We start from the raw sequence: 15,906 nt of genomic DNA, 5'->3' as shown, positions 1-15,906 counted from the left end.
CCCCCGCCACAGCGCCGCACCTCCAGATAAATGAGAAAATAATCTGCCGGATCAGGGCCGGGGCGCACCGGGGCCGGCAGCCGTCATTACGCCATTTATATGGAAATGGAGGGAAGGAATGCCTTTTAGCATGTCAACTCCACATCAACCTCTTCTGTCTGTCTCTCTCTCTCTCTCTCTCTCACACACACACACACACACACACACACACACACACACACTTACACACACACACACACACACACAGATATACGTGCACACACATCTTCTCTCTCTCTCTCTCTCTCCCTCCTATGCTCTACCTGCTGGGGGAAGGGACATATTTTTTCAAGACACATCTCAGGGGAAACAACTAAGGAAATCACCCCAGGAGATACACACACTCACCCTCACACACACACACGCCCTTCCCACCCTCCTGCTGTGGCTGGCTTTGTCTTGCCTATGGCCAAGCTAATAGAGGACTCAAGGAACCTTCTCTCATTTAACAATACAATGTCAAGGCCTCGCTTGATTTCTGTTGCCCCCTCTTTCCTTCCTCATGTTTCTTGCCTCTCTGCGCCAGTGTAATTGCCATTGATTTAGTCTGGAGCAGGCAGGCGGGCGCGCGCGTCCCTAATCCTGCTCAGTGCACACTGCCGAGGGACAAGCACTCGCTCTCTGCTCTGGAAGCCCCTCGTCCTCCTCCTGCTCTTCGTCTTCTATTGAGAGGCTGGCCTAGGAAAGTCATGTTTGCTTCCACATGGGCTAATTCCATGTCAAATCAATAGATTTTAGAACGTTTTCCTGGCTGATCTTCTTGGATTTGCTTCGTTTTATTCCTGTAAATAATGTCATTGTACCCAACAGCTAGTGTGCAAACGTTTCGGCTTGTTTCTTTTGTTTCTGATATTAAAGAGATCTGATTGAGTTCAATGCAATGTTCAAGATAAAGCAGGCAGAAGTTGCTCCACAGCACGAAAAAAAAGGTTTTCAATACAATTTTCAATTCAATTCAATACAATTCAATAGCAACAACTATTACTTTAAGCAACACTTCACTTTAATAGTAAAAATATCTCAACACTCTCCTTTTAAAGGCTTTGTTTCTCAGACACTAAAGAAGATAGGTATAAAATATATAAGATACAGGGTTTTGCACACTCGTTGTTGAGTACTAAGTTACACAGTGGTTTGTGTATGTATGAAGCAAATCCTTTGTTGATTTGAATGTATTGACATGAATGACCCTATGGTGTCTGGAGTGTGTTTCATACTCGCTTGTGTTAATGATGGTGTTGGTGTTGATTCATAGAGACTTTCGCCATCTGTAGGTGTCCGAAGAATAATTGGGGTCCAGACACCAGATTCATTGATCTTTGTAGCATTATGTCATAATGGTGACCATACCCTGCTGATGGTCTTTGTTCTCAACATCGATGCTTGCAGCACATCATAGACGATTAGTGCTGTTCTGTCGATTCCCATCACGGTGCATTCGGTCAATGCCACTGGTCTCTACCGGCTGTGTTAGTCTCTTGGTTGTTGTGTCTCTTCCAGAGGGTTTTCTGTGTGTTTTTTCTGGTCCCTAGTACTTTTGTGGGAGATTGGGTTGGTATTTGGTTGTTGTTTTGGTTTGTATAAGTCCCAGGTGCTTGTGGTTATCTTGTAGGCCTGATGGTTGTGTAGGTATGTGGTGATGGTGTTTGATGTTGTTGTGGTTGTGTGGATACGCTAGTGCTGGTGTGTGATGCTGTGGTGGTTGTGTGGATACGCTGATGCTGGTGTGTGTTGCTGTGGACCCTGCTGAGTGCTGCTCTTTGATGTTGCAGGGGGCGAGTGGAGGCTGAAGTACGAGCGAGCCATCAGGGAGATTGAGTTCACCAAGAAGAGGCTGCAGCAGGAGTTTGACGACAAGCTGGAGGTGGAGCAGCAGAACAAGAGGCAACTGGAGAGAAGGGTAAGGCCTTCACACACACACACACACACACACATATATGCATACATGCACCCACACAAAAGCTTACATTCTCACAGAAACACTAGTTGGCTTTTCTAGTTGGCTGAGGTCAGTTACCTTGATCTTCATCTCACTCTCCATACCTGACCTATCTACAACTTATGGGCCCTCTCTATGTACACTAAATAATTGTTTCTCCTGCCCTATAGCACATATGCACGCACGCACTCACACTCAGACACTCACACCTACACTCACACTCACACACACACACCAGGGTCAGTTACCCTAGTATCACCTTGTACCCTGCACATCTTATCTCGCCTCTATCGATCACCCTCATGCTACTTTTAATGGCTCACCATATAATTGACTTTCTTAGTATGCGCTCCAACACAAACAAACCCATGCACGCACACACACCCACATAAACAAACATATACACATATAAACAAGCACACATTCAAGAGCACACTCGCACACACATCTGGCTTAATACCACTATAATCCCCCTCTCAGCCAGAATGGTGGTCCTGCTGTGAAGCGAATGCAGGTGTGGGTTTTAGACAATCTCTCTATCTCTTTCTATCTCACTCCCTCCCTCGCTCTCTTTCTCTCTCTCCCTCTATCTCTCTATCTCTCTCTTTCTCTCTCTCTCTCACACATAAATAAACTCACACACGCACGCACACACAAACGCAAACAAATCTTTTCACACACAATCTTTTCACCATCACACCTCTCAGTATCACTCCCTCCTCTTCTCGGCAGTGGTCTCTCACTCAACAGTGAGTGGTCTCAGCACTATCAGGTGTTACTCCTGCGATCAGGCCTAACCACACTACTCCCTCAGCAAGGAGTCCTGTCCTGCAGCTCCCTATCTAACTGGGTCTGGGCTATCAGTAGACTGCCCTTAGGCCGTGGCTCAGAGATGCACCTTAGATAGTGTGCACTGAAGCATGCGTGCAGGAAGTGGATGCGGGGTTCTTCATAGAGGAACCCTTTAGAGGAAGTGTAGTGAGAGAGTGTATTAAGGACAGTCCCCCTGGGCCCTGAGTAACATTTAGTTTGGGAGTTGGTAGAGATGCTAATGAATATGCAATTTTATGTTTGCATGTGAGAATAAGACAAGAAATGGGAGGACAGCGAAAAAACAAGTGCCCACAAACACACACGCTTACATACACAATATTGGCATACTTTGATACACACACACACACACACTCACAAACAAACAAGCACACACACACACACACAAACGTGTTACTATTCTGAAGCGTCTGTGTGAAGGGACCTCTTACTCACATTGTCTTGTTTGTTTTTTCCCCATTATGTGTGTGCGTGTGCATGCGCGTGTGCGTCTGTGTGCGTGTGTGTGTGCGCCTCTAGCTGACAGACCTGCAGGCTGATAATGAGGAGGTGCAGCGTGTGGCGGCGCAGCTGAAGAAGAAGTGCCAGCGGCTGACGGCGGAGCTGCAGGACACCAAGCTGCATCTGGAGGGCCAGCAGACCCGCAACCACGAGCTGGAGAAGAAGCAACGCAAGTGAGTACAGATCAGACACACACATATTCACACAGACATGCGCGCACACACACACAGATACCACTCTCCCCACACACATGTGCGCACACACACACACACACACACACACACACACACACACACACACACACAAACACACAAACACACACACACACACACATGTATGCACACTCACACACATATACCCCGCCAACACACACACATGCGCACATGCACACACACTCACAGATAAACACGCACATAGACACACACCCATATGCATACAAATAGTTACACCCCCCTGATATTCCTACACACACTAACAAACAGCAAATGTTTGAATGGATCGTTAATGGACCACAAACATGTATATCTGAGTAGGTCTAGGTGTTCTCAAATCTCACTCAAACACACAGACTCAGCCAGAGAGGAGCCATCTGTGTCTGCGCTAGCTCACCTCTGCTCCTGTACGGACAGGGACACACACACACACACACACACACACACACACACACACACACACACACACACACAAACAAGTACACGTTCACAGCCACAACTATACAATAACACTGACCCACACACCACATAATGGTGTGAAGAGGTATATGTGCAGGCACACACACACATACTCAGAGAGAGAGAGAGAGAATAGGTGGCACCTGTGCCAGAGTAACTGCTAATAGGAGTGAGGTCTTTAGAGCTTAGCTCTGCTGCTAGTCCGTTGTGTAAACAGTGAAAGGGGGGGGGGGGGGGGTAGACAGACAGATGGAGGGAGGCGAGGGCTGTGCCTGTCACTATGCTGAGGAATGCAGGAGCTGAGGCCCATAATACTGCACTAATGAGCAGAAACATGGAAGAACAGAGAGAGAAAGAGATGGGGGTAAAGAGAGAGAGGGCGAGGCAGATGGAGGAAGGCAGATGAGGTGATGCGGTAGGGTAGAGAGAAAAGGGAAAGTGACAGAAGGAGTGGACAAACGTTGAGAGAGAGGGCGGGGACAAACATGGTGAAAATGGGAGCTGACGAGAAGAAAGTATGGGAAAACGAGAGAGAGAGAGAGAGAGAGAGAGAGAGTTGAGGATTAGCAGTGAAAAGAGGGCAAGCAAGGTGAACAGAAAGAACAAAAAGAGGGGGAGAGTTGTAGAGAAGAAATGAAATGAAAGGTGCGAGAAGAAGCAGACAGCCAGGCTAAGAGAGCGAGAGCGATAGAGAGGTTAAAGTAAACGAGTGAAGGAGACCTAGCACGGCGTCACGCTGCTCCTGTTAGCGCCGCGGATCAGCATTGAGTGTTTTGCGTAAGACAGGAGGGGACGTGGGAGATCAGGAGAGGGTGGCGGCCAGAGGCCAGATCAGCTCAGATTTACTCCTGCGGGCGTCACGGGCCCTCCCATCATCCCTTGCTCTCAATTAAACCAGCCACAGAAGAGCAGGGTTAAGAGCTCTCCCTGCACGCACACACACACACACACACACGTGCGCACACACATTCAGACACGCTCCGACTAATGCTGTGCCGTTTGTATGTATGAGAGAGTGGCCCCAACCATGCTCGGTCTTTTGCGGAAAAGCAGGTAGGTTTGATTTACCCTCCGTTCGCCGTGTTCATGAGTTCCTCAACGCTGATTTTTTTGTGTGGCTGGAGTTGAGATAATGGCTTTGATTGTATGATGATCATCTTGACATCTTTGCAAATTCGCTCATATTATATTGTTTCTTTTCAGTATGTTGTGTGAGGAATGTTAAGTCATAAGAAGTGTAATGTGTGTAATATGTGTGTGTGTGTGTGTGTGTGTGTGTGTGTGTGTGTGGGCAGGAGTTGTTGTTTACTCTGGAAGCTCTGTTCCGTGTTGTGAGTGGCACTGGGTACTTAGTGTGTTTGAAGTGACTGTGCCTCAACCCTCTATCATATGTACCCGTTTTAGTATGTGTTACTGGATTGTATTTGAGTATGTGTGTAACAGGCATGGTCAGTAAAGTGTGTGTCTGTGTGCGTGTGTGTGCAGGTTTGACTCTGAGCAGACGCAAGCTCAGGAGGAGGTGCAGAGGGAGAGGAACCAGAGGGAGAAACTGAGCCGAGAGAAAGACATGCTGGTTGGAGAGGTGTTCAGTGTCCGACAGCAGCTAGAGGTGAGACAGACACTCTCTGTGTGTGTGTGTGTGTGTGTGTGTGTGTGTGTGTGTGTGTGTGTGTGTGTGTGTGTGTGTGTGTGTGTGTGTGTGTGTGTGTGTGTGTGTGTGTGTGTGTGTGTGTGTGTGTGTGTGCGTGTGCGCGTGCGTGCGTGCGTGCGTGCGCGCGTGAGAGACAGAGAGAGCAGACAAAATACACAAACGTCCTGTTACATCTTCAGGTGAACACCTCAGGTTGTGTGTGTGTGTGTGAACTTGGTGTGAACTCGCTGGATAATCATGTGTTGGTAAACTCTCACTCTCTCCCCTTCTCTCGAACACTCTCCATCTTTTTTTCCCCTCGCTCTCTACATTTGTCCATCTAACCCTCTCCCTTTCTCCCTCTCTTTCTTTCTTTCTTTCTTTCTTTCTTTCTTTCCTCATTCTTCCTCTCTCCATCTCTCTCTCAGGATAAAGACCTGGAGATGTGTGCGCTGAACCTGAAGGTGGAGCAGCTGGATGCGGAGCTGCAGGACCTGTCGTCGCAGGAGTCCAAGGACGAGGCCTCGCTGTCCAAGGTCAAGAAGCAGCTGCGCGACCTGGAGGCCAAGGTCAAGGACCAGGAAGAGGAGCTGGACGAGCAGGCTGGCACCATCCAGATGCTGGAACAGGTACATAGACACACCCACACACACACAGGCACTCAAGCACTCACACAAACAAATGCCGACACACTAATGCACCTTCAAGTACAACAAACATGTCATGTTTTTGTCAGACAAACACACAATTGCTTACATACATACTGGTCTGTATAGTAATGTTCCTATATAAAGCTACTACAATGTACACACCATCACAGTGTGCCCAGTACATCAGCCAGCTATATACAGCATCCATGACATCTCTCACAGGGAGCGCCTGCTCAAGGCCACCCCTGTAAAAAAAGCATACTGTAGCTCATCTGAGCGGTTGCTCTGGCCGTGTGTGGGAGTGGACCGTTGCTACTGCTGCTGCTGCCGTTTGCTACCCAGAGCACAGCCTCACCTGGGCAATATCTTACATAAAACCCCCAACGATACGCCTCATTCTGAAATGTCAAATGTGTTGACTCATGTTTCAGCGGAGTGCACGTAGGCAATGAATGTGTTCTGGCCCTGTGGCCTCCTACATGGACGTAACTGTGTGTGTGTGTGTGTGTGTGTGTGTGTGTGTGTGTGTGTGTGTGTGTGTGTGTGTGTGTTTCCACAGGCGAAGCTTCGTTTGGAGATGGAGACGGAGAGGCTGAGGCAGACCCACTCGAAGGAGATCGAGAACAAAGATGAGGAGGTGGAGGACATCAGGCAGTCCTGCAGTAAAAAGGTGAGGAGACACCAGTGGCCCTGGAGTGTGTGTGTGTGTGTGTGGCGCTGTCAGTGTGTGTGTGTGTGTGGCTTTGCGTATTACCAATTGAGTGTGTATCTGTGTATATGTGAATGTGTGTTTATGCATTTGTGTGTGTGCCAGGGATGAAGTGAGGGTGTTTGTGAAAGTGTTTTAGCATCAGACTGCTGTTGAAGATATTGGTCTTCATCTAGGGCCTGCATCGATATAGTTTTGGCTTCCACACACAAAGGAGATCTAAGACAATGAGAGATGAGTTGAAACTCTCAAAGAGGAGTTGTGTTGGCAAAGCTGGCGTGTGGATTTTGGAGCATATCACAATTTTCTAGCTACACAGAACTCATTTCATGCCCAAAATAAAAACACAAACATGCACAAAAAGAGAGGAAAAAACCCCTTGGCCCCTTCATAGGAATATTTATGTGTCTGCGTTTGTGTGGGCGATCACTTTGGCCGCGCTCACTGCTGTTGTTTTGATTTTGAGCTAATGGTAGTTGTTTTGATGTTTTTTTCTCTACTTAACCTCACTGGCTTTCTCCTCCCCAACGCTCCAGCCAAAAATAACCTAGGCTAATTTCTGTGTTCATGGTAACAAGAATACGGCATCTCTGTTCCTGGTGGAGAGCACAGAGGCGCCTTGGGCTGATTGTATAATGCAGTGCTCCCCTGCACTGTAAGCCTCTCAGGTTTACTTGGCATTAGTGGACGTGGTAAGAGTTGAGAACTTAAGGACCTCAAAACTTCTCACTCACTGTTTAAGTCTCGGCTCGCAAGTATATGCTAGGGCAGTGACTGGTGGAGCGATCAGAGTGTGTATGTGTGTGTTTGTATGTGTGTGATTTGTATGGTGATTAAAGTGTGGAAATAAAGTACTCAAGAAAGTGCAGTAGAGAAAGGTGTGTGTGTGTGTGTGTGTGCCTGTGTGTGTGTGCGTGTGTGTGTGTGTGTGTGTGTGTGTGTGTGCTTGAATGTGCGCATTCAAGACTTTATGTGGTGTGTTGAACATTCAACTTTGGGTTTATGTTAAGCATCCAAATGTGTTAGTTGAGATGTTTGCTTTACAGTGTTCTGAACCGTGTGTGTGTGTGTGTGTTTGTGTCTGCAGCTGAAGCAGATGGAGGTGCAGCTGGAGGAGGAGTACGATGACAAGCAGAAGGTGCTCCGTGAGAGGAGAGAGTTGGAAGCCAAGCTGCTGGCTGCCCAGGACCAGGTACGTCCCCTGGCCACATCACCGAAGCGGAGGAAGCCATGTTCTTACGCCTCTTGCACACTGCCTGTGAGGCGTGTGCATGGTGGCTGCGGTGTTGGACCGCTGCGGCTCGGTTGCGTGTGTTTAATCTAGAGTTAATCTGGCTACCGCCAGACAGTCTGTATTTTAGTGCCTATTTTTGCCGAGAACCTTACCTTACCCTCGCGTGTGAAAAATAGGCTCCACGCCAAAAGCTCTAGATGGCTCACGGCTGCAGGACAGCTTGAGCCGCACCTGAGGCGTCCATCTCACTCAGACAGCGCGCACGCTGTGATCTGTTAACATGCAAATCAACAGGTAATGCAGTCGTCACGCAGGGCATCTGGTGTGAAACGGCCCTTATGACTTATGACGCACAAGGCACTATAGCTGTTCACCACATCCACTCCCTTGTAGCCGAGGGAGCCATACCATGATGTACGCAATCTACTTTTCACTACGTTTACTGACTAACTTTAAGTTGCGTGGTCAGGACCACAAAGAGCTGTTTTTTTCCCAGTTAAGTCAAGCAGCAACTGGATCCCAAACAGGTTTATGGACCTGTAACCATTTTTAGCTTTGTCAAATGTGCTACTTAGTTTGTGCCAAATAACAAGCAGCAAGTGCAAGTCTGAGTTGTGGATTTAGGACCATATGAATGCATCAGCATCAGAGATGGGGACTGGTGTAGATGAATTGCCAATTAAATCTCCGACCTGTAATTCATTTAACTTTCATGAAATGACCAAACATATCACACAGTGGCATCAAGTAGACCCTCATAAGGTTTGAGTGTGGACTTGCTGGTCTTGTATACTGAATAAAGCAGTGCTGTGTAAGTGGGGAACATCTTCTCCATGGTTGTGTGTCTGTGTGGCCCACAGGTGAGCGTCAGAGACGTGGACACCGAGAAGCGCCTGAGGAAGGACCTGAAGCGCACCAAAGCCCTCCTGGCCGATGCCCAGATCATGCTGGACCACCTGAAGAACAACGCCCCCAGCAAGAGGGAGATCGCCCAGCTCAAGAACCAGGTCTGGACCTCCTCAAAGACTATACAAGCCGATAGTCAAATCAAGCTGTTTCACTCATACTGAACAAGGCAGTAGAAGATTGTCTGGTCTAATTCAATGTGTTGTTTGAAGTTTGCGAGAGGTGTTCCTTTGGCTCAGGTATGTTTGGAGCTAATGCAGTCCGATAGCGAGTCCTTCGCGATAGTCTTGTCCATTGTGTAGTCGTGCAATGGTGGTTGTGCTCCTGCAGCTCCTCTTAGTTGTAGTACAGCAGTCGTAGTTTACTGTGTAACAGTGCTATGCTTCTGTGACTCACTTGAGATTTAACATTGCTCTGATTCTGTGACTTGCTCATGGTTCCCTGTCTTTGTGCACGCAACAGCTGGAGGAGTCCGAGTTCACGTGCGCGGCCGCAGTCAAAGCCCGCAAGTCCATGGAGGTGGAGATCGAAGACCTGCACGTCCAGATGGAGGACATCTCCAAGTCCAAGCAAGCTGTAAGTCGCCTTCCACCACCACCACATCACACCAGTGATGGAGCCGTGGAGTCCGAGACATTAGACTGCCTCCAGATTTCAAACGCAACCCTCTCAGTGTACTCATTGTTTTAGCCCTAGGTGCAGATCCTAGTTTCGTCCACTACAGTTACCAATGTGCTTGTGAGGAGTGGGGCAAATCCATTCTCACATTCCAGTTACCCAGACTCCCCTGCCCCATGTCTGCATCATGCACCGCAACGCTGCCATTTCAATTATTGACCGGCGCAGAGGAGGAATGGTTTCCGCCCGTAATGACATGTTTCCGAATACATCTCTTAATTTCAACATGACGTATCACCTTGAAATGCATTACAGTTTAATAACACTGTCACTGGCTGAATATTATCAGAGGCACAGGAAAAGGGAAAGGGTGGGGGTGAAGTAATTGAGTTCGCACAGAGAAGAATGGTATAAACAGATATCAGGATGGGGGAGAGAGAGATGGATGGATGGGCGGAGAGATGGCGAGCAGGCGGTTGTGTGTGTGTGTGTGTGTGTGTGTGTGTGTGTGTGTCAGGATGCCGTTTCTGCTCCGGTGCTTTATAGTTGCATTTTCCCACTTCTGTGATATCTGAAATCTGTCTGACGCCCAACGCAAAGCATTGATTTGCATGTATTAAATCAAAAGTGTAAATTTGTATACAGTCCTGCCCTCCCCATCCCCCAATTTGGCATGCATGCTTTTCAGCCTTCTCCAACCGTGAGCGAGAAGATGGCTAAATCATTAATGTTATGCAGCCTGGGAGAGGCGTGTCAGAGAACCGGAGAAAGGACAGAATATTACATTTTACAATGAAATCAGATTGAATTTTGAGTGCTGAATCTCAGGCACCGGGCTGCAAAGCACAGATGTATCGACGTCCGGCCCACATCCACGCGTACAACTGCTAAGTTCTAATGTGAATTTTATTGACAGAGGCAAATGGATTTTTCTTTTTGGAGTTCTCCAACAATGTAGACAATGGCTGATTGCAGCGTGTCCCTTTTTTTTTTTTCTCCTTTCAGAGCAGAAACAGTAACAGAGAAGTGAATTATGAGACAGGAGGTTGTTTTTCAGGATGGAAGTACGGAGGTGGATCTTATTTCTGGAGTGTTTGATGGTGTGTAGAGAGTTGGAGTGTGTTTGGTTGAGACATCATGATGTTTCTGTAGTGTATTTATGGCTAAAGAGATGAGAGGAGTGGAGGCTCTGAAGGACTACAGTGTCACCACATCGTTTTTTCTGTAGTGAGTCAGTTCCCCAGTAATTGCTTTTTAAAGGTGTGTGTGTGTGTGTGTGTGTGTATGTGTGTGTGTGTGCAAGCACGCATGTTTTGGCAGCTCTTCTTTTCTTCTTAATCTTGTAAATCATCTTTTCCCAGACATCTTTTGAAATCCTTGTTCACAGGCATAATGCTGCAAGAAGGCTATTGTGTGTTTGGTCACAGACTTAGAAGGCTGATACCGCTTGTTAAGTTCTATCACTGATGATGGTAACATCCCCGCTTACGGGATACAGATACATACAGAAAAAAACACTATGTCTTCTTCTCGTAATGAAAACTGTTTGTTTGAAAGCTAATAAGTAATAACAATCAACAGGGGGAAAAAAACACTCATCAAACTAATGACCCAGCTTTGCCTTCCATAAATCACTCGGCCTTGTCCGGCAGACTCCATTTTGGTGGCAAAGAAACGGATCTGGTCCATTATACGCACCCCGCTGTGTGTTTCCAGCATGCTAATAAGATGGATGTCACCGTGACAGTCGGCGTTTGGAGGACATTTCATTTCCCCTTGTCACGTGTTAATGGACTCATTAGTTTCCTTTTCTCTTTTGATATTCATATTTTTCCCCCGGTCTCTTATTAATGCGTTCTCTGCCTCTTCTGAGACACCTTCCTCGGTATTGTCGAGGTAATTATAGCAGTAGACCTACACCTCTGATAGTCCCCAAAGAAGACGGGCGAAACAGGATGCTAGCGCACAGAAGTAATTTTCCATTGTGCTTATACTGCGTGGCAAACGCTAATCACGAGGATTAGGTGTGGGAGGGCCGCAGTGACACAAGGCTTTGAGAGCGAGGGAGAAAGCCACAGAGAAAGAGTGTGTGTGAGAAGGAGAGAGAGGGTGAGTATGGCAAAGGGAAGGAGAGACGAATAGAGAGTGGGAGGGAAGGAAAGGGAGAGTGAACAAAGGAAAGAAATCGATTAAATTCTACTCAGGAGGACGGCCATTTTTTTTATAAATGCATCCCCTTTATGTGTGTTTCGTGTCTACTATGGTCGCCCAAACTGAATGCTGTCCTCATCTTCTGCGATGCCTGAATGAGTTCTCCCTGTGTCCCGTGAGATATTTCCCATCATCGATTGTGTCTCCTTCTGTCCCCTTTCTCCTCCTCCCTCTCTGCTTTCTTCTTTATCCTCCTGCTCTTCTCAAATCCTCTCTGTAATGACCTCTCTTTCTCTCTTTCTCTCTCTATCTCTCCCATCACCTCTCTCTCTCACCCTCCTCTCTCCCTTTTCTCTGCTGCCTACCTAACCCTCACCCCGTGTGTCTGTGTGTGTGTGTGTGTGTGTGTGTGTGTAGCTGGAGGAACAGCTGAGTCGAGTGCAGCGGGAGAAGAACGACCTGCAGTCCCGCATGGAGGAGGACCAGGAGGATCTCAATGACCTCATGAAGAAGCACAAGGCTGCTGTGGCACAGGTAACTGTACTTCACACACTCACACAAACACACACACACACACACACACACACTCACACACACAAACCGTCGGAGGCCCCTCTGCCTGCCAGCCACATGCTGAGCCTGAGCTGTCTTCTCAGTTCTATTTTTTTCCTTCCCCCCCTCTGTCTGTCTGTCCTTCATTTTTGACATAGTTGTTTATTTATTTTACTTCTTCATCTATCTGTCTATTTATTTATTTACCTAGACTCGTTGAGTGCTGTTTGTTTCCTTGATTTAAATTCTTCGAGCGTCTCGCTTGTGACTCATTTTCACTCTCCCAGAGGTCAGCTTTTATCAGACTCAACAAGCCCGGCTTGACATTGTTCTCATGCAAAAGGAACGACCCAGACGAGCTGCTGCTATTTTTGGAACAGAGGATTTAATTTTTTGAAGTGGTCTTTGGAATAGCTCCCATTTTCTTTCTATCTTTCCTTCTCTCTTGCTCTGTCTGTCTCTTTCTCTCTCTAAAATGCCTCTCTTTTTATAAAGGGTATTTGTTCACACAAGTTTGAAGGTGTCATTGAAAGCGTGTGTGAAATCAGTGTGTTTTTGTGTGTGCGTGTGTGTGTGCTCGTGCGTGTGTGTGAGGGTTGATTGCCATCAAGCGTGAATGGAGGCTCCACAGTGAGCATGTGCAGCTTTGACAGTGACAGAGTGTTGAGTGATGCGTTTGAACTGAGACTTAATGAAAATATCCCCCGTAAAGCAGAACAGCCCTTTCCTCTGGATGGATGAGGTGGAATAGCTTTGTTTAGTGCAGAGCAGATGCTAAATCCTGCCACTTAAGTCAACATCACATTGCACACTTATCAGTGCACTTTGCTCTGTTTATTACATTTCTTAAAAGTCACTGTGACCCTACAGTCATATTATACTAAGTCACTAAGTTGTCATATTAAACCAGTAAACCTGCCTCACATCACATCAGTTGTAGCTGTTGGCTTAGAGCTAAGTCTATTGTCCGAACAGATATCAATTGAAACATTCAGAATTATAACACAGGTTGCTACAATTTGTTTTCGTAATAAAGTCATTACCTTAGGGTACAATGTGAATTCTCAAGCAAACCTGTGGTGTTTTTTGACAACTGCTTTGCAAACCTGTAGAGTGATGAAGCTGTTGTGTCCTGTTGTGTGTGTCAGTCCTCACAGCACCTGTCCCAGATCTCTGACCTGCAGGCCCAGCTGGAGGAGGCCCTGAAGGAGAAGCAGGAGGTCCAGGAGAAGGTAAGACCAGCATGGCCACCCCTCAGGATCTGGTACTATGGCAGCCTTTGTCACTTCTGGTGTAGAGAAAAAATAACGATAACAATCTAATAGACAATAATAATAAATAAATATCTAATAAAGTTAGAATGTCAGGATTTTGGCTCCTCAAATGGTGCAGTGACATGATCGAGTACAGGTGACCATTGAGGCATCAGATTGCATAGAGATGTAAATTCTTGTGACCTCCATTGTGCATAGTGTAGCTTAATGTCCCCAGGCTCCTAACATGGGACTGTGATGGTTCAGTGTTTAAACCCAGCACTCCGTTTCCCCTCAGTGGCCCTCTGTCACGGTGAAGAGTGCCAATCTATTGGCCATCAGCAGTTTCAACACTTATCCACACCAGGTCACCACTACTAGCTAATCTGGCTCACTTTGTAATACCAGCTTTCCTTTTCTGCAAGGGCCCGCATTGCAGCCTTGTGTTGCCTTTTAGTGCATTTCTCACCGTGGACAGACCACAGGTTATGTAGCAAACAGTCAGCAGGCATATTTCTGATGAATAGGGCCTTCGCCAACCGCTCCACTTTCCACTAACAGCGTTAGGTAGACCTCACACAGGTCTGGTCTGCAATTTCAACACAGATGGTTTTCCTCTAACTACATGCCATTTCTACAGACAAGCAAGGGAATTTTAACATCACTCCAAGTTGCCATTATTTCACCCAGACCCAGACACCTCCAACCATTTTTAGAAAGGGTCCAATTGTGCTTGGGTAGAGCCCTGACTAGAAGCTGTTGATGCACCTTGTTTGTTGCAGTCAGCGGAGAGCAATTTTGACGTAGTTAAGCGTTTTGAGGCGGGATGAGGTGGAGAGTATTTAACTGTCCGTGGTGCGCCCTCTCGTCCAGAGGATTTTGAAGATTTCTTTCATCTCTCATTGAAGAGAAGAATGTGCCACAGGGGAGCACTGCTCTCTCTTCAGAGGGAGTCATCGTGAATATCATTATAATGTGTGTTTGTGTGCGTGTGTTAATCTAAGGGTGCATGCGTGTAGGTCTTCATGAAAGTAAGGATGTGTATGTCAGTAGTTAATGTCGATTGTCTGTGTGTGTGTGTTTATCTAAGTGTGTGTGTGCGTGCGCCTAGGTCTTCATGAAGGTATGGATGTGTATGTCAGCACTTTATGTCGATAGTCTGCACGTTCACACGTGCGCACATGTCTGTGTGCGCTCGCAGGTTTTACATGAGGATAATGACATGTGTATTGTGTGTGTGCCAGTATAGCGCTCATCCACCCCCTCCTTGCCTTGTCTTCCCTTCAGCTCCAGTCTCTGCAGAGCCAGCTGGAGTTCCAGGAGCAGTCCATGGTGGAGAAATCGCTGGTCAGCCGACAGGAGGCCAAGATCCGCGAGATCGAGACCAAGCTGGAGTTCGAGAAGACGCAGGTCAAACGCCTGGAGGTAAGGACCAGGCTGGAGTGGGCGAACCGCTGACTTAAACAGTGCAGAGGTCCTTGGGTCAGTGTGATGTACATATTGTGTGGGCACACTGACCCTCATCAGCATTTTGTGGACTTGTTCTAGTGCTGTACTATTCAGTTTCGGAATGGATGGATGTTCTAGAAGGTTCACAGCTCAATGAAGGTGTTAGGAGAAAATGCCGTCAGTGAGGGTGTAGACTTCTTTCTCCCCCTCACCCTCCGTCTTCCTATCCAGTAGAGACGTGCTTTCACATTTCAACATATGTCATATAATTGGGAATTCAATTTCACTGGGATTACGTTGCGGTACGGCCTGTGACAAAATGCAGACTGTCACTCAGGATTGAATGGGAAGCATAATTGCAAAAAAAAGTGCAAAGTGTCAAATGCCTAGCCATGCGCCCTCTCTCTCTCTCTCTATCGCTCTCTCCCTCTCTCTTTCTTTCTTTCTTTCTTTCTCTCCCTCTCTTACTCTGCGGTAGCTGAGTTTAACTAGTAATCAGGGCAACCAACAGCCTCCATTCCCCCTCTCCTGGCCCTGTCAGGTACACAAAGGCCCCATCGAGTTGGATTACTGCTCCCCCCCTGCCCACATTAGAGCTGCCCACCAGATGCTGGCGTCGTAGAGTGAGACGTTAGCCTTAGCAAATCTGAGCAGGGCAGAATTATGAGTAGGTTTCCTTTAGCCCCAGTGCCATGGGCTGAATGCTGATGGAGATCAGGGGTACAGAGGTGCAGGGGAACAAACCTCTTGCTCTGGGAATACTGACAGTGTTG

At 47.3% G+C, this 15,906-nt stretch overlaps 1 protein-coding gene across 8 annotated transcripts in view; it reads left to right on the top strand.

Annotated features, from left to right (window-relative positions):
* myo18ab (myosin XVIIIA b) overlaps window positions 1-15,906 on the top strand; it is a 70,661-nt gene that overhangs the window by 43,257 nt on the left and 11,498 nt on the right. For all 8 annotated transcript variants that reach the window (XM_080845242.1, XM_080845241.1, XM_080845237.1 and 5 more), the window contains 11 exons: window positions 1,812-1,939; window positions 3,329-3,483; window positions 5,467-5,590; window positions 6,040-6,240; window positions 6,821-6,931; window positions 8,058-8,162; window positions 9,065-9,211; window positions 9,573-9,686; window positions 12,297-12,413; window positions 13,580-13,663; window positions 14,972-15,109. In XM_080845242.1, coding sequence (XP_080701368.1) covers window positions 1,812-1,939; window positions 3,329-3,483; window positions 5,467-5,590; window positions 6,040-6,240; window positions 6,821-6,931; window positions 8,058-8,162; window positions 9,065-9,211; window positions 9,573-9,686; window positions 12,297-12,413; window positions 13,580-13,663; window positions 14,972-15,109 — 1,424 coding nt within the window. The remainder of the gene's footprint in view (window positions 1-1,811; window positions 1,940-3,328; window positions 3,484-5,466; window positions 5,591-6,039; window positions 6,241-6,820; window positions 6,932-8,057; window positions 8,163-9,064; window positions 9,212-9,572; window positions 9,687-12,296; window positions 12,414-13,579; window positions 13,664-14,971; window positions 15,110-15,906) is intronic.

The sequence above is a fragment of the Sprattus sprattus genome (assembly GCF_963457725.1).
Source record: "Sprattus sprattus genome assembly, chromosome: 9".
NCBI lineage: Eukaryota > Metazoa > Chordata > Actinopteri > Clupeiformes > Clupeidae > Sprattus > Sprattus sprattus.
This window is presented reverse-complemented; position numbering and strand designations above follow the sequence as displayed.